The 18,669-nt window shown below is 35.6% G+C and overlaps 1 protein-coding gene across 1 annotated transcript in view; it reads left to right on the top strand.

The window, feature by feature from the left end:
- LOC117171159 (voltage-dependent T-type calcium channel subunit alpha-1H-like) overlaps positions 1-18,669 on the top strand; it is a 1,009,801-nt gene that overhangs the window by 165,309 nt on the left and 825,823 nt on the right. The window contains exon 3 of the mRNA XM_033358216.1: positions 8,952-9,085. Coding sequence (XP_033214107.1) covers positions 8,952-9,085 — 134 coding nt within the window. The remainder of the gene's footprint in view (positions 1-8,951; positions 9,086-18,669) is intronic.

The raw sequence follows: 18,669 nt of genomic DNA, 5'->3' as shown, positions 1-18,669 counted from the left end.
AATAAAAACGACGCGCCCTATCAAATAGTGACCAATAACAAATTTATAAGTCTTTTTTAATTTCACAATCTTCGTGGAATTATTATTAGCCTTATCTTGCATATTGTGATTATAAATTGGAATATTTTATTTTTTATTATTTTTTGTGCAATCAAACTTTGAATTTTTGATTATCCTGAAAAATGCAAAAGATTGTTTTAATAATCTTGTAGGGTATTCAAAATTCAACCTTTCTCTCTTACGGATTTGTTTTCATATATTACGTTGTTTGGCCAAAAATGTTTATTTTCGTATGTTTTTCGGAATTTTGTGAATTCCATAATTCCGATATTTTTTTTATCAAATTAAGTTAGGATGATATATTTTTCGTCTTTTTAAGTACTACTTACAGCCGTATATGACAATCATATCAAAATTTATTGTGATGAGAAGATAAAACTTTAGAGGCACACTGATGAACAAAAAGGTAGGCAGACGGACAGACAGACGAATTCGTAAAAACCTGTCTTTTTATTCAGGGGATCCCAAAAAGTGTAAGTTTGAATGTATGCAATGTAAAAAAAAACGTATGAAAAGTATTTTTCATACACTGTTTAAAAATATAAAGTATAAATTTTGTTTCTCAAATTCACATATGCTATATAAGCAATAACACAAAAACTTTGCACAGAGTATTTGGTTTACATCGTCGGACTTATATGCCGATTATAATGTACTATTTTTATCAAGGATTGTTTTCATCTGATATTTTAATTTCTTATTACAATCTTTTTCGTTATGATATTTTCATCGTCTTTTTAAAATTGAGATGATATTTTCTATTTGTAAAAATACTAAAGTTTGAATTGAACTTCTTTATTTGTGGTTAAGAATCAATATTTTGAACGTATTGTATTTTCAGTGTGATGTTGTCGAAAAGCAGATTTCGAAGAATAAATCATGAATTGGAAGCAAAGATTTTTATTTTAAGATGAAAATAAATGGAGAAATATAAAAGCTCCAAAAAATTGAATTTATTTCAGTAATGTTAAAATTGTTTGAGCGAAATACAAGGAAATTTAAAAGAATTTAATGAAATGCTGAAGAATTTAAAATGAGTTTAAAATACTTCACGAAGAATTAAGCATAAACTGAAAATTACAAACATTATGCGTTGAAGTGAATACAATTTATTTCATTAAAATGTATTTAGATGTATTGAACAAATTCAAGTGAGATTAAAAGAATTCTGCATAAATAACTAATAATTCAGGGTGAATAACAAATGAATTAAAAACAGTTGTAAACATATTTGAAAATCTCTCTGAATCTGCGGAAACCTACGAAATCCCTCACTTCTTGTACATTAATTATTTAAACTACATTAAAACATTATAAAATATCGTGAAATTGTATGAAATTTTGTCATATTTTCCATGATTTAGAAAATTTTTGATTGACATCTGAAAATCTCATAAAATTTGTTTGAATAGTTTAAAATATATTCAAAACTTACAGGTACTATGAAATAATTCGATATATTCCGAAGTTTTAAAAAATTCTTTAAACCCCATCAAAATGTGCTTATTTCTCTTAAAGTCATTCACGGCCTCTGAAATTCCTTTAAAAATTGGTAATATCTTGAAAATGCATTAAAATCTTTAAAACTAGTTCAGAATACATATAAAATACTTTCAAATCTTTTAGAATTTTTTGAAACTGTCAAGGCTATTGAAAATTCATTAGAATTTCAACAAAAAAATTAAATATTTAAAATCCTTAAAAATTATTGAAATCCATTCAAAAATTTCTTGAATTCTTTTGAAATAATCTTGAAGATTTGAATCAAATTCAAAGATATGTATGAAAACGAATTAAACAGGCCTATTGGTTATTTCATTGAAAGAAAAGTGACTAAAATGATTCATTCATTTTAAAAAGTGTTTCTAGTGACTGTTACTTTAGAAAATGGCGAAAACGTGATTTGAGGAAAAAAGAGACCAAAAGTGCGGACACATATTATTAGGTATTCGGCAAAACTTCGTTTTAAAAATTCCCTGGTCATTATTATTTAAAGACCAAAATTCCAATCTCGTAACTTTTTACATATAGAATCTTTTATAATAGGATTAAAGCATACTTAAATTTATAACTGATTAAGTTTTAGGTTACCACAGCCTAATTTGATAGAAAGCGGGAAAGATTTACATATTTAAGGCCATGTAATGGGTGGATTCTGTAACCAGATTCCAAGCTTACCGACGCTTTTGTTATTTCCTAACTTATTTTCACACGAAGCGTCACATAGAGTTGAAAATTTAGGATAATAAATCAGACACACTAACAAAGGTGGGTCTCGAGCTTCATTTTCATAATTATCAAAGAAGTTTTTGTCATAATAATTTTTTTTTGCTTTTTTCATAATTATAAAAATTCAGATCCACACCTACCTTTCTTTGTCACATGACCCACTTGTTACATGGCCTTAATCAAGAAAGTGACCAAATGTGATTAATTCTCTACCTAAAAGTCGATTAAATTGATCAAAATTAAGGGTAAATTTAGACAAATTTAAGATAATTCTTCTTCATTCATAATGTGCCTCTTAAGGGTTTACATGAGTTCCATTCTTTACAATCGTTCCGCTTACATATATTTACAGGCTTATCCTTTCTATACATACAATCATTTATAACTATTTACCTAAAGTCTTATATCTAGTTTCTTATCTCTATTTCCTGTCATAGCGCAATTACATACCATCTTTACGTTTCTAATATAAGCGACTTCCGCTTTCTTTTTCTTTTACTTTTTTATACTTCTATTTGCCACATTATCTTGCCAGCTTTCTTTATCTTAAATTCCTCTCCTACATCCTTTCTATACATTCTCCCATAATTCTTTCTCCCATTCACATATTCTACACTTTCTGTTCTGTTCTTTTTCCTAATACACCCCCTGCCTTACCTCGTTTCCCAATTTAAATCTTGCTATTCCGTAACACCTTCTCTCTCCTCATCCCTTTGATAAATACTTTGGTACTTCTTCCTTTTTTATCATCTTACACTATTTATTGTATTTTGGTTTATCAATCATCCCCCATCTTTCTATTAATTATCTTTCCCTCTCCCTTTTTTCCAATTCTTCATAGTTTACTCCAGTTCCGTCTTCTATTTCTCTATCATTAAAGGACTCCCTTCTTTCTTCTTACCATCTCGTTAATTCGATTGCCCTCCCTCTCCTCTGTTCTACATCTATCAAACACTTTCTCGGCAACTCCCCTCCCTTTCCCTCCCGCAGCTTCGTCTCAAATTTCCATGCCCTTTTTACCGCTCTAATACTTAGCTTATCCCTTTGCGCTTCTTCTCTGACCATATACCCTAGCGTCCTTCAGCTTGCCCCTAGTGTCGCGATTATATACTTTTCTTATAAACTTTCAATACCTTTCCTTTCTTTCCATACCCATATCGTATCAAATAACCACATTCTTCTTCTCCAATTCTTTTAATCTTCTTTTTCCCATTCACCATATCTGTTTCATTATTCCTGCTGCTTTTTTTATCCTTTATCTTATATGAGCTCTATGATCCCCATTTGTGTGCAAGATATATCCCAAGTACTTATACTCACTTACTTCTTCTAACTTTATTCCCTTCCATCTTCCCATTTATTTTTTCTTCCTTGCCCCTCCTTTTCTAAGCCTCATTATCTTTGTCTTTTCTACATTTGAATTCAGATTTTTCTTATGTAAGTATTTCTCTAATCCCGTAATTAAGCCCGCCATCCCTTTTTCATCATCTTACATCAGCACAATGTCGCCTGCGTATGCCACTGTATATATCATTTCATTCTGATATTATTATATTAAATAAAAGTGGCCTCAGAGGACATCCTTGCCTCACAGCTCTCACCAACCAGATACTAGCTCCTACTTGCTCTTCTACCCCGACCCAACTTCTTGTCTGTCTAAAAATCTCTTATACTCTCTTTATTAATCCCTCTCTTATCCCCTTTCTCACCATAACTTTTTCTATTTCGCCTCGATCTAATGAGTCCAACGCCGCCTTTAAATCCGTGAACATTGTTATCACTGCCACAACTTTCCTCTCTATACTCTATCACACATAATATACGTCTATTCCTTTAGTTCCTTCCCTCTATATTTTCATATTTCATTTAGAATCTCCTCTATACTAGGTACCTCTCCATATTTTATTATTCCTAAAACCTTAAAGATTTCTTCCCTTGTTATGTCTTCTTCCTCATCTCTTTCTCTACCATACTCTCCTCCCTATGTAACTTTTCTCTCTACTCCTCCTAGTAAATCCAAAAAATATTTCTTCCATTATGCCATTTCGATAGCTTGATTTACTCTTTTCCTTCTTTTTCTTTTTCTAGTTACTAACTTTTCGATTTCATTTTCTTTTCTATTTACTACCTTTTCTCTAAACTGTTCTTTTCCTTCCCTTGACCAATCCCCTTTTCCTACACTTCTTGCCTTTATCGCCCCCTTCCCCTTTCATTCATACTGTCATTAATTTTTTGTCCCTTTAATGTCATTTAAGGCAAAATAATCCGAATCAATATAATCACCTACCTCTAGTTTTCTGACCTTCACTCTTGCCTCATTATTCACTATCACATAGTCAATAACCATTCGCTTTTCACCTCCTGATCGTGTATATTCTTTTTTCTCGTCTCCCCTCTTTTTGCGTTTAAGATAAACCATCCCAACGCCTTCAAGCTGTTCAACAACTTCTTTCCCTCCCCATTCAGTACCTTATCTTTGAATTTTCTTCCTCTCTTTTCTCCCCGTTCTCTTCCTTCTCTGTCTCCTATTCTCGCATTGAAATCCCCACCTATTATCAGCCTAATTTCTTCTTTATTTTTTTCAATCATGTCTTTAATCTCCTCTGTTTCTTTTTGCATATAACCGTTCACATAAACCCCCACTACGTTCTACTTCTCTCCTATCAGCTTTACCTCTTCTACTATTAATTCTTTTTTTTTTGTTATTTCCTCTCCTTCTTATGTTTCCCTTTTATAAATTAATTTCTTACTTCCATTACCAATCCTGACTTTGCTCTGCCATTTTGATTCTTCTTACTTGCATTTTGCACTTGCAATTCGTAACCACTTGGTAACCTTCCCCTTACTCTTTTCCATCCCTTTTTGTCCAGCCACGTCTCCATCATTATGACTACATCCTATTGAGTCTGATTTCTCATAAACTCCCTATCCTTTCCCTCCAATCCTGCTATATTTCGGTAACATATCTTCCATTCTCCCCTACTTTCGTTTCTTGTCTCTTTTTTCTTTTACAATTCCTTCTTTTCCTAGCTGCCGTTTTTTCGTCTTCTAGTTTCCCTACACCTCGTTTCTTACTATCTGTTCCTTTTGTTCCTCCCAATCGAACCATACTCAGCCAATCTGTATTCTCCCATACCAAACCCATGTTCTCAAATCATCCTCTATTCTCTCCGAGCTCCCACTTCAACACTTGTCAACACTTCCCTCTTATGTTTCCATTTCTTTAGTCTCACCAGTACCACTCTCTCCCCTATTCGCTGTTCCCTTCCTACACTTCTCACTTCCTCTATTTATACTTTCGCATCAATCCCTTTTAGTGATTCTTTCACTCCTTTCTTTAGCTTCTTCCCCTCCATTCTTATACCGTTTATCACTATATTTCCTTTTCTTTCTTCCCTCTTTCCTTTCTACACTTTGTTTTATTTTTCTCAGTCTTTCCTTCTCCATATTCCAACCATTTCCTGCCTAATCTTCTCTACCAAATTCTGCTTTTCCGGTGGCGATCAAAACATTTTTTAATATTTCAAGCTCGCACCGATATCTTTCTTCTCCATGAATCCAATTATAACGCTCCCGCCTTCTATCCTTCACTGCCTCTATCTATCATCGCGGTCTGGTACCTGTATCGCCTTTCTCCGCCATTACCCAACCCTGCTACTACTAACCCACTCAACCCAGTCCTCCCACCCCATAAAAAATCTCCAAACAACCTAACTTCAACTTCCACATAAATCTGTCTCAATCCTCAAAAATATTTACCTCCCCCTTTCAATTTCACAATCCCTCAATTAATCTCTCACATCCACACCCTTCTACACACTTCCACAATCCACTCACGTCAAATTTCATCACAAATATCTGAAAAACTCAGCATGAACAATTTCCACTACCTTCCACTTTCATGCCGGAAACGGAAGTCCAATGGAAGATAATTTTATCATTTTTGAAAACAATTCAAGTTTAATACCGAAAAAAAATCTCCAAAATATTCTTCATTTCAGTTAAATTGGAGTGAATTCAGTGCAATGCGAGAGAAATAAACAAAATCTGATAAAATTGATCAAAATTGAAGGTGATTTAAACAAAATTACTGAATTTCAAATAAGTAAATAAATAATATGAAGTAATGCTTTGAATTTCATAAGGTTGAAATGAATTGAGAAAACTTCTAAAAAAAATTTTTTAAATTGATAGTATGTCTAAGCATCCTAGATATTTCAAAAAATTAAAAATTACGCCCTAAACTTGGAAAATAGTACGACGAACGGACGGCAACCTAACCGAAACAATAAGGGTTTCAGGCGGGCCTACGAAACCTTAAAAACTAAAAAAAAAGTACATTGACTTAAGTAGAATTAACTTAATTCTGAAAAATTTACGCGAATTAACAAAAAAAAAAATATATAATTCTGAATAATTAAAAAAATGTATGAAAATTCAGAGTTAAATAGAAGTTTTGCCTTGTTGCGTACTTTACAGGTTTGCAGGCCGCAGATCATCTCGTTTAATAGGAGAGCTTTTTTATAAGTAATCAATCCAGATATTCGGTTGCTTACTTGAATGAAGCCATCGGAGCCAGCTTTATTCAGAAAAAAATACTATTTTCACCAAAACAATGCATTCAAAAAGGGCAAGTAAAAGAGCACGCACTTTAGCACATTGCGAATCGTCATAACCGGACATACAAAAGAAGTTCTTTGACATAAAATCACTTCCGTTTATAAACACTCACAAAAGACACAGTTTTCACTTATCCTACGGAAACACTTGACGTTTTGAGATTCAAAATAATACAGTCGTACCACGACGTGTGAACTTGATCGGATCTCTCTTTCTCCTCTCTGTCTTTCTCTGTCTATCCAATACTTCTTATTTTTCTTGTTGGAGTCGGAAAGCCTACTGTTACCTATAACAAATCCACCGGCACTTTTGAACTATTCAGAAGAAATTTTAATTTAAATTAAACATTAACAAGATGTATCATATTAAATAATTAATTTTAAGCCGTAGCATGACATTTTTGATCAAAATAAATGGATATTCACTGCTGTTTCTTGTGAACATGGCTTCAATGACTACGTGACCTGTATTCGTGGTTCAGTTGGCGCTGTTGTCAATGATAAGGTCATTTTATTATAGGACTTAATAATCCGATCAGTTCCATCGGCTTTAGTAGGCATCGGAGGCCATCGGCTGCTCGACGTTTGGTCGTCATCGTGCTAATTCGCATGTGTCTCTCGCTTGGAGTGAACTGTCGAAACTTCGTGACACATTAATACAGGTAGGCCATTAGAGTACCACGCTTTATACCGTAACGAACCTGTTAGGCCTCGCTGAGTGACCACCGCACATCCCCCTGAGCACCTTTTGCTCTTATTCGCAGCGAGCTATGATAATTAAAAAATCTGATTAATGCTACTTTTATATATTTCTTAAAGATAGTAAGGGTCTTAAAATATTTTTTAAATTTCGAAACCTATTAACCCTTGTGTTGCCACCCGGGTACCCATCGGCATACGTTTCGTTAAATAACTTTTTTTCTAATGGAGATAGGCCGAATGCTTCTCAGATCAGCACGATTTAACTGATTGTCTATCGAAATTTACATTGCATATATTTTTACAAATTTTTTAGCTTGAAATATCTTCAAATTAAGAAGAAAGTACAGTGGAGCCACCCGGGTACCCCGACAAAAAAAGCATGATTTTCATACAGTATATCATAAAAATAAAGTTTGTTATAATAGTATATGAAGTAAATATTGATGATTTTATAAATAATAACAAAATATATACATTTTTATTGTTTTATATCTGTTTCAGTACTACCAAGGTCACTGCACATTATTAAATTATTATATTCAAGTAGGAATACCTTCCTAGATTATGAATAATTAAATATTGATTGAATCCACATAGTTACTTTAAATTACAATGGACTTTTAACAACAATTTCGTTGGCGGGATACCCAGGTACCCGGGTGGCAGATGCTGTGAGTTTTTTTGAGTGGCAACACTATGGTTAAAACTATAATTTTACATACTATCAAAATTTAGGTTGAAGAACATCGGTGTAAGCAAATCGTAACATTTACCGCCATACTAAATCTCCCATGTTTCTTATCAGCTGACATTCTTGCGTTTGTGGCGCCAGTGTTTCATTTTCTGCCGACCTTCACAAAACTGACTGTGAATTTGCATGGCTAGTCACCCCCCAGAAGGAAACGAAAACGCATGGTTGAAGTAAAGGTATACAAGCTAAGCTTCATTTGGGTTTTCAGTTTAATCATTCAATAATAATTTAATCATTAAAAATAATATCATTAATTATTTTTCGTGTGTGAGAAAGTGACAACTACTACGCGTGCTGCTTTTTTCCTAATTGAAAAATAGCAATGTCCAGCTCGTTACACGGGTTACAAAAGTGGCGTTTTTCATATATGTATTGTTATATATAATATATTTACATATCCATACACAAATAATGTCACAGCAAAATTTAAATAAAGTTTCAGCGTATGGTTGTTCATGTCAGACCACATGGCTTTTACGTTACACGGTCAAGAAATAAAAATCTGCAAAATTGTTTTATTTCTTTACTTCTATCGGTAAACATAAACGCAGACACTAAAACAGGTTTAACAATTTTCATCCTTGTTTCAGATGTTTGACGATATAATCTTCGCCTTTTTCTCCCTGGAAATGACAATAAAGATGATAGCAATGGGTTTATATGGTAAAAGGACTTACTTGGCTGACTCTTGGAACAGATTAGATTTTTTTATCGTAGCTGCTGGGTAAGTACTTAAGCTTCTAATGCATGCATGTTTAATTCAAGAAGATTTGGGACCGCGAAAATAACATTAATCTCAAAAGTATTGTTAATAATTTATTTCATGTTATTGTCTTTCCTTTGAGTGACCTATAGGTTTCACTGTAAACGGAATGGTTTTCACTAAATACTTATTCTTCTTGAAATTTTCCCTGTCTTTTGACTTTCAGGTCCTACTCTTCCGTTGGAATCGGTACTCGAGCAGTAGCGCAATGTCTCTTTGTTGATCAGACTCGGACCCTTTTTCCCGGCAATTGAGTGTCAACCAAGGTTCAGGCGAGTGTAGACTTACCGTCCTTCGGACCTGTTTATGTAAATCAAGTGTGCTATTCGACTCCATTTAATGTTTCGTAACTTTAACTTAAAGTCTGTAGTTCCTTTGGTTTTGGTTTTGCGTAAAATTATTTTTCCGACTCGATCGTCTTCTGGTGTTGTGCGAAGTGACCAAAACCTATTTTTGGTACAAAGTGCTTGTTGGATTCTACTCGAGGACGCCTGATATGGATTACTTTGATAAGGCAATTAGAAGCAGATGTGTTACTTCGCTTGAACTACTTCAACCGGACTGGACGTGAATCCTTTCGAAACGGATAGTAGGTGAGCTGAAGCGCATAATCTCAGGCATCGCAACCATGCTGCCGATGGATTGTTCTCGACATAACGTACACAGGCAGGCTCTCAGGTATGACACCCATACTGCTAATGGATTGTTTGCAATATTGTGATCACCTTGAGACAGGCTCTCAGGCAGGACAAACGTACTTACTGACTGTGTGATTTTTCTTAACATTGCCAACGTCCTAAAACAGGCTTTAAGGTGTGAGAACCACACTGCTAATGTATTGCTTGCAACATTTCGAATGCCTAGAGACAGGCTCTCAGGCATGACCGTGTGATTGTTTGCAACATTGCAAACGCTTCGAGACTGGCTCTCAAGCATGACAGACATATTAATAGTGGTATAATCAAGAGCATATATGAAAATCCTTCATATTTAACCTTCATGTATACATATTTTGGCATAATATATGACATCTTCTATTCAGTGTAGAATATGTTAAGGGGCTATTGTTTTATAATAAAAATTTTAAATGTGTGATATTAAAGAAGCGAATCTTTCTGGAGCAGTGTCGCTGACGGGTGGCGTAGCCAAAAAGGATTTTAGCCCTGCATTGTCCAAATCTTGAAAGGTTATAGTGTGTGTTGTGGTTTCTCGGATATATATTGTGTTCAAAATTTTGGTGAAAATGGATAAAGTGCTTTTGCAATTGGATATCATAATTTTCTCAAGAAAATGAGGACTTTTTGCAACGAACATCATTTATGTTAGCATTAAGCAGCGTTGAGCAAGGCTATAGAAAAATTAAATATTTGATGAATATAATTAAATAAATCTTAGTCTCAAATTTGAGTAGATTCAATATATTTGAAATATTCTTATCATACCTTCGAAACCGGTGGACGTCACACGTATATCTCATTGGCCGAGACAAAACAGAAGGAGGTTTTTGGGGAATTATACGCATTTTTTAATGACTTTTATGTTATCAATCACCGACACCCCAGAATGAACTTAGCAAATTCGTAAACTGAAGAAATGAACATAACCACACAATATCGAAGATATTCGTTTTAGCAAAAAGCTTCGTCCTTTCTTTTAAAAACACTCTAATTATATAAAATGATGTTCCATATTATCTAAAGCAACTAAATTGCTTAATATCTATTACAAATAACTTTTTACTTTATTTAAATTCCAAATCAATACCGTTGTCGTTCACTGAATATAGGGTTTCGTTTGCTGGGAATATGGTGCTTTTCACTGAATTTGAAATTACTATAATTTATTCAGAATATATAAAACAATAGTTTGGCAAAGAATAATTGTATTACTAGCCACTGTCTGAAAATGGAAAAGAAACCTGCCCCTTAAGATTAATTCATCTTCGTTGCCAGACAGTAGGCATGTAAATTAATATTCTCTTTTTTCTAAGGGCTCTTTCTTAACGTGCGATGGTGCCACTGTTTACCCTATCCGGATTTCTGGCCCATGACTAAATCGCTAAGGTGTTGACTAGTTATATCTAGATAACCTTATTTAGTAACTGTTTTTCTCCGTGCTAGTCGCTGACATGCATGGGAGTTCATTACTCTCTTCCTTGCCTTCTCATTTTCTGTTGCTCGATGTTCCTAAGACGAGACCGCTTGTTGGGGATCTTTTTTGTCAATAAGATTGGTTGCAGGTCTGCAAACATTACGAAGTTTATGAAGATTCATAGGCACATCTTATTTTACAAGTCATGAACTTTTTGAAGAGCAAATTGTCCATGATAACTTTGACCATACATATAAAGAACCATGATTCGTTGTCGCCGATGTTCTATGCAGCGTCATGACCCCTTTCATGATAACTTTACTTGTAAAAGATCTTCGACTGAGGGCTCGCACCCTTCAAACAGTGAGAAAGGACGTTTGGCTTTGAATTCGGAATCTAACTGTTCGGTTCATTCTGCTTTCAGACAAGTTCTGCTTGCTATATCATAAATTGCCGGTAGACGCGTGAGCCCTTCATCTTAATTCTCGTCCATCATTTTCACTTGCCGAGGTGAATGAATCCTCTAGATTGAATTTCGTAGATTCTGTAATATAATGTTCCCGAATAGTTTTCGCAAATTGAAGCTAACTCGACAGAGTTTTTCATTTATATGATGAAGCTTTTTCCACTAACCCTCCCTAAGTAAATTATAACGAACTTAAGTAGTTATCCATTTCGATTCATCACGCGCACTGCAACCTTACTACGAAAGGCAATTTCCCTTTATCGACTCGTGTAACATTATTTACTATTTTTATTTGTAAGTCCAAAGTTTTGGGTCAAAAATATTCTGTAGTTTGGAAGTAACTCTCAGATAATTGTAACACACATAACCTCGAAATATATACAGCCGTTTTTAGCAAAATCAAATTTTTTGGAATTAACCCACAAAAAAAGTGTGCAGGGACGCCCATTAGCATGTTCGCTATCATTTCCCAAATTTTTTAGACAAAATATTTATTATTCCAGAAAAAAGCCGAAGGAACATAAAACTGGTAAAATGGAGCGTTTTGGACCCAATGCTTATTTTTATTGAAATTTTCCCTATGTTTTGACTTTCAGGCCGTAATATTTTGTTAGAATCGGTACTCAGATAAAAGCGTCATGGCTCTTTGTTGATTAGGCTCGGACCCTTTTTCTTGGCAGTTCAGTGTTTATGTGAATCAAGTGTGCTATTCGCGTCGGCATCGATCGTTGATGAACGATCGTGGTCGCAGCTTCCGGAGGCTACATCTTTTCTAACTTTCTCAAAAAACCAAAACCTTTTATTGGTACAAAGTGCTTGGTGGAATCGACTCGAGGACGCCTTATATGGATTACTTTGATAAGGCAGTTTGAAACTGATGTGTTACTTCGATTTATCGACCTAAACCGGACCGACCGTGACCACTTTCCTGCTCTACGCGCTTCTGCAAGTCATAAAGTAACAAGTATTCTAAGTTTAAACATATACGAGTATAAAACTACGTAACGAGAAATCATTTTACTGTATAAGTATTGTACAAAATAATTTGATGCTATACAAAGCCGACTTTTCCTAATATGTTTAATGTCTATCCTTTCGAATCTGATATCAGACTGCAAAAAGTTTTGTGGTTCGATTCCCAATGGAGTGGAGAAGGAGTAGAGACTTTTTGTCAAGAAATAATTTCAATTTTAATTTGAAATATTAGTTGTCGGATTACACGTTAAGCATTTTCTGTTATGGAATATTCTCAACTCGATCGATATTGTGTAGATGTTCTGACATTATGGTTTGGAGGGTTGTCTACAGTCGGTAAAGTACCATCTCTGATGATATTGCAGATTTCTTGTATGTAATTGCTTGTACCGTTAACAGCTAGCGAAAAATGAGCGTTTTTTCTTGAATTAAGAGGTCTTATTCTGATCTCTCTATTAGATTAACTGAAAAAGTACCTGACCGGAAATCAGAAATTTTGTGGTTTGGTTCCCAATGGAGTGAAGAATGAGTAGAATCTTTTTTTCAAGAAATAATTTCAATTCAAATTTGAAATATTAATTTTCATAAAGTTTGATTAGACATTAAGCCTTTTCTGTTATTGAAGATTCTTAACTTGATCGATATTTCGTAGATTTTCTGCCTTCATGGGTTGGAGGGTTGTGAACGGTGTGTAAAGTACCATCTCTGATCACAGATTAGGTTCAATAAAAATAATTACTTGTACCACTAAAACCCAGCTAAATATTAGTGTTATTTCTGTGAATTAAGATTTCTTATTTTGATCCCTCAAATATCTTAACTGGAAAAGCACCTGACCGGAAATCAGAAGGTTTGGGGTTCGATTGCCAATGGAGCTAAGTAGGAGTAAGATTTTTTTCCAAGAAATAGTTTTAATTTCAATTTGAAATATTATTTTCCATCCAGGCTGAGTAAAGGTTTAGTATTTTCTGTTATTGGAGATTCTTAACCTGATCGATATTGTGTACATTTTCTGCCTTAATGGGTTGGAGGGTTGTCTACGGTAGGCAAAGTACAATCTATGATCTATGATGATATAGCAGATTCATTTGAAATAATTACTTGTACCATTAAAGCCCAGCTAAATATTAGCGTTATTTCTGTGAATTAAGATTTCTTATTCTGTTCCCTCTAACAGCTTAATTGGAAAAGCAACTGACCGGAAATCAGAAGTTTTGTGGTTCGATTTCGAATGGAGTTAAGTAGTAGGATCTTTTTTTCAGAAAATAATTTTAATTTTAATTTAAGATATTATTTTCCATCCAGTCTGATTAGACTTTCAGCACATTCTGTTATTGAAGATTCTTAACTTGATGGGTATTGTGTACATTTTCTGCCTTCATGTGTTGGAGGGTTGTCTACGGTCGTTAAAATACCATCTCTGATGATATAGCAGATGCATTTAAAATAATTACTTCTACCATTAAAACCTAGCTAAAAATTCGCTATATTTTTTTGAATTAAGAGTTCTTACTCTGATCCCTCTAATAGCTTAATTGAAAAAGCATCTGACCGAAATCAGAAAGTTTGTGGTTCGCTTCCGAATAGAGTTAAGCAGTAGTAGGTTCTTTTTTTCAAGAAATAATTTTAATTTTTATTTCCAGTATTATATTCCATCCAGTCCGATTAGACTTTAAGTATTTTGTGTTCATGAAGTTTCTTAACTTGATCGATAGTGTGTAGATTTTCTGCTTTCATGGGTTGGAGGGTTGTGTACGTTCGGTAAAGTAGGATCTCTGAAGACATACCGGATTCATTAAAAAAATTACATGTACAATTAAAACCTAGCTAAATGTTAGCGTTTTCCTTTTAATTAAGAGTTGTTATTCTGATCCCTCTAATTGCTTAATTGGAAAATCACCTGACCGAAAATCAGAAGGTTTTTGGTTCGATTCCGAAAGTGGTTAAGAGGGAGTAGGACCTTTTTTCAGAAAATAATTTTAGTTAAAATTTGAAATATTATTTTCCATCCAGTCTGATTAGACGTTTGGGAGGTGGGGAACGATATAAGGAGGGAGAGAACGTCTCCGGCATTTCGAGAGCGGCTAAGTATAAGATGTCCTCCGATGACTGAGGTGTCTGTTCGTTGGGTGGGCCTTGTCTCGGCGTCCTAGTCGTAGGTGATCTAGCGCTCGATTGAGCCTCCGCACGGGTACCCGGAGTGGGGTGCGAGGGGGCGACCTGTTTCCCCTACTCGGCGTCCGGTAACTTCTTCGGGATGAACCGGAAATGAATAAACTCCCCCGGATCAGGGAGAGGGGCGGAAGGGGTGACCCTTAATTCCCACGGACAAGGTGGTGAATTAGGGCAATTTACAATGACAGGCCGGCCTTCGGAGAACTATTTCGATTTACTAGACTCACAGGCGGAAAAGCGTAGCGGGGTTCGGACGCGAACTGCGGTAATCGTAAACACAGATTTGGGTCCTTCAACGGTCTCTTCTTCCGTGGGTCGCGGGTACCCTCTATACCTCGACGAATCTCGATGAGATTTCCCCAACGAGGAATATGGGATGTGGGTAATCCGGGTCATATTCCGGCACGACTAACGGGGGTGGGACGTTGACCCGAGCAGGACGAACCCTCTCTTCTCTATGCTGCTGCCGCCCTTCCTCCGCGCGTCGGTCGGCGTCCTGTCGTCGGGCAGCGACTCGCCGCTGGCTCTCGCCTGGCGAGAGCGCGGCCACCTCGGCCTCACGCGCCCGTCGCAATCGCGTCCGACGATTAGGGCGTGATCGTTGGTTGTCCCTTGTCATTAAAAGGTTTAGAACGTTGGAACACAAACCGTACACTGAACGGACGACGATTGCCGGAAGTCACAGGAACTGGCACCGTAGAGGTTACCCTCTAGCACCAGCTAACCTCTTGTGACCCTACCTACTTACGGGAATTAGCACTTCGAAAGTCACCTTCCAGCACTAACCAACCCGTCCTAACCGCGCAAGTAGGCTGAACACGAACAGGGAGAAGCCCTGGCACCCGCTCTCCTACCTCCACCTAACTAATTCCCACTGCACAAAAAGACGAGAACACTGGCATGATGTAACACGAACACGTAAGAATAAAATTTCGAAACTTAGCGAAGAGTGACACTGAGGTTTAGTAGCGTGAGGCTGGCCGAGAGCAGTCGGAGCGGCAGCGGGCCCGCTGATTGGCTGCGAGACCGACAACGGAGTCGCAGCCAGCAGTGGGGGAGCGCTGCCTCGAACGCACTGCCTCGGTCTTCATGCGTCGACACCGAGAATTCTAAAGATTGAAAAGTTTTAAGTTTAAATTAAAAATATAATGAATTAATTTAAAAATCCTTAATTTTAACAATCATTCATTATTTATCGTGGGTTCATTATCCACGAAGAATAATGGAGCTACGACGAATAGAACGGCCGTTGGAGTTTTTTCGTATTTTAATTATTTATTTAATAATTCTTATGCAAGAAAATTTAATGTAAACATGAACTCCAATGACCCTTTCACCCCGACTTACTCTAATCATAATTTCTTAGGATTTTAATAGTGGTTTAATTCTAAAGAAATCGTTTTACAAGTCTATGGTTGATGCAAGAGAAAATCATATTACTAAAGCTGCTTTACGCCTAAGTGAAACACAAACCTGGTGGGGGGTGCATGATCTATTTCCATCGAAGATTTTAATGTTTAACGTTGGATTTTTTATTTACTTGCATAAAAGGAAAAGAGAGCCGTAATCACCCGTCGGGTCTAAGCTATCATATGGCGACCTTGAGCTGCAGGCTGGATGGCTTAACTTCTTTTATCAGTGTTTTATTTTTTGTTAATTTTCTTAATTTGCCTCTTACCGCCATACATCTCGAGGCGCCGGTTGAGTTCCCCGGTTTCGCCAGTGCGTCAGAGGTTTTTTAGTTCGATTCCGAAAGGAGTTAAGAAGGAGTGGGACCTTTTCTTAAGAAATAATTTAAATTAAAATTTGAAATATCATTTTCCATCCAGTCTGATTAGATGCTAATCATTTTCGGTTATTGAAGTTTCTTAACTTGATCGATATTGAGTAGATTTTCTACCTTCATGAGTTGAAGTGTTGTCTACGGTCGGTAAAGTACCATCTCTGACAGTATAGCAGATTCGTTTAAAATAGTTACTTGTACCATCAAAACCTAGCTTAAAATCAAAAGTTTTGTGGTTCGATTCCGAATGGAGTTAAGAAGAAGTAGGATCTTTTTTTCAAAAATTAATTTTAATTTTTAGTTAAAGTATTATTTTCCATCCAGTCTGATTAGACGTTAAGTATTTTCTGATATTGAAGATTCTTAACTTGATCGATATTGTGTAGATTTTCTGCCTTCATGAATTGGAAGGTTGTTTACGGCCGGTAAAGTACCATCTCTGATAATATAGTAGATTCATTTAAAATAATTACTTGTACCATTAAAACCTAGCAAAAGATTAGCGTTAGTTTGTTGAATTAAGAGTTGTTATTCTGATCCTTCTAATAGATTCATTAGAGAAGCACCTGAAAGGAAATCAGAAGATTTGTGTTTCGATTCCAAATAGAGTTTCGAGGGACTAGGACCTTTTTTTCCAGAAATAATTTCGTATTAATCCTTTGCTGGATGAATTTTTCTCATTTTTTTTTCTTAACAAGCACCTGCACTGAAAGAATTTTTTAATTTCAGCTGAAGTTTGGATAAGTTACGAAAATTAACATTGAACCGCATGCCTGTTTGTCTGAATATTTGAATCAATTCAAGGCTGTTGCTGATTTTGCAACTACAAAAATTAATCATATCTAAAAAAAATGGGATTTCTGGTATTTCATGGGCTCCACGATTCTACGCGGTTCGATGCATGAATATTTCTCTATTTTAATTTTAGCCTAATTTATTTCTATTTTGATTTTATCCGACGCCACTGTAGAATCATCATCGTCGATGAACAACAACGGACCTCGAGAACTTGCGATACATCTGACTGCTACTTTTTAATAAACTAAGGATACAACAAGATTTCGTTGTCGATTCCCTCATGCTTTCTGCAAGAAATTATCAATCTTACGACCAATTTGCAACAATAATCAGAAGCAATCAAACAATAGCGTTGACGATAAAAAAGAGCAGATATACCAAATCTGAGGATAAAACTCGCTTTCATTTTATAGCGGTCGTTCAGTTACCAAGTCGCTCTGGTAGATGTAAATGGTCTAACTTTAAAATTTCTACTGCACGAGAAACGAACACATTTGCTCTCTCTCGAGATAACTAGCGCCGAGCAACACTGAAAATAAACTTGAGGAGGAAAAGTAAATGTTTTGTGGTATGACCAATTATCAACCCAGCAGGTTAAATTTGGTTAAATTGGTGTGGAATCTTGAACCTTCGGCAATTCTTTTCTCGAAAGAGCAAACTGAATTTTGGCTGATCCTGGAAATCTATATTATTCGTCGAGAAAACTGCAATCAAGCTACCTTTTGTTGGCCTACGACTAGTTTTCCATTCTTAATATTATTTTTATTTTAAATTTTCATTATCAATCTCCTTTTGAATTTATTTGTAAATTATTGACACTTTGATTTCAAAATGTACATGGAGTTTTTTCTAGTCGCATCTTCGAGTACGTGCAAATATGAGCGATTGTAAAATGATAAGACTTGCCTTAGGGTTTGTCCTACGCGTCCCAGTTTTCCCCTAGATTCAAAAATTAGGGAAAAGCCTAGAGATTTATTTGATACACAGGCCATCCAAAAAATTTGTCAGCACGAGAGAAGTGACGAGGTTACTCTTATGGATTTTGAGCTGCTGAATTGAAATCTGGCCTCAGAATTTCTTCTAGACGTCTCAGTTTTCCCCTAGATGAAGAAAATAGAGGAAAACCTAGGAATATTCCGGATATTATTTTGATAATACCAGTATACGGAAGAATAAACGCACTGGTGTGCTAACCGTTTCACCTGGCTAGGATAACATCTTGTTGGGACATCTTAACGACATCGTTGCGACATCTTT

This window comes from Belonocnema kinseyi, chromosome 4 (assembly GCF_010883055.1).
Source record: "Belonocnema kinseyi isolate 2016_QV_RU_SX_M_011 chromosome 4, B_treatae_v1, whole genome shotgun sequence".
Lineage (NCBI taxonomy): Eukaryota > Metazoa > Arthropoda > Insecta > Hymenoptera > Cynipidae > Belonocnema > Belonocnema kinseyi.
The sequence above is the reverse complement of the archived record's forward strand: the minus strand, read 5'-3'. Positions and strand labels throughout refer to the sequence as shown.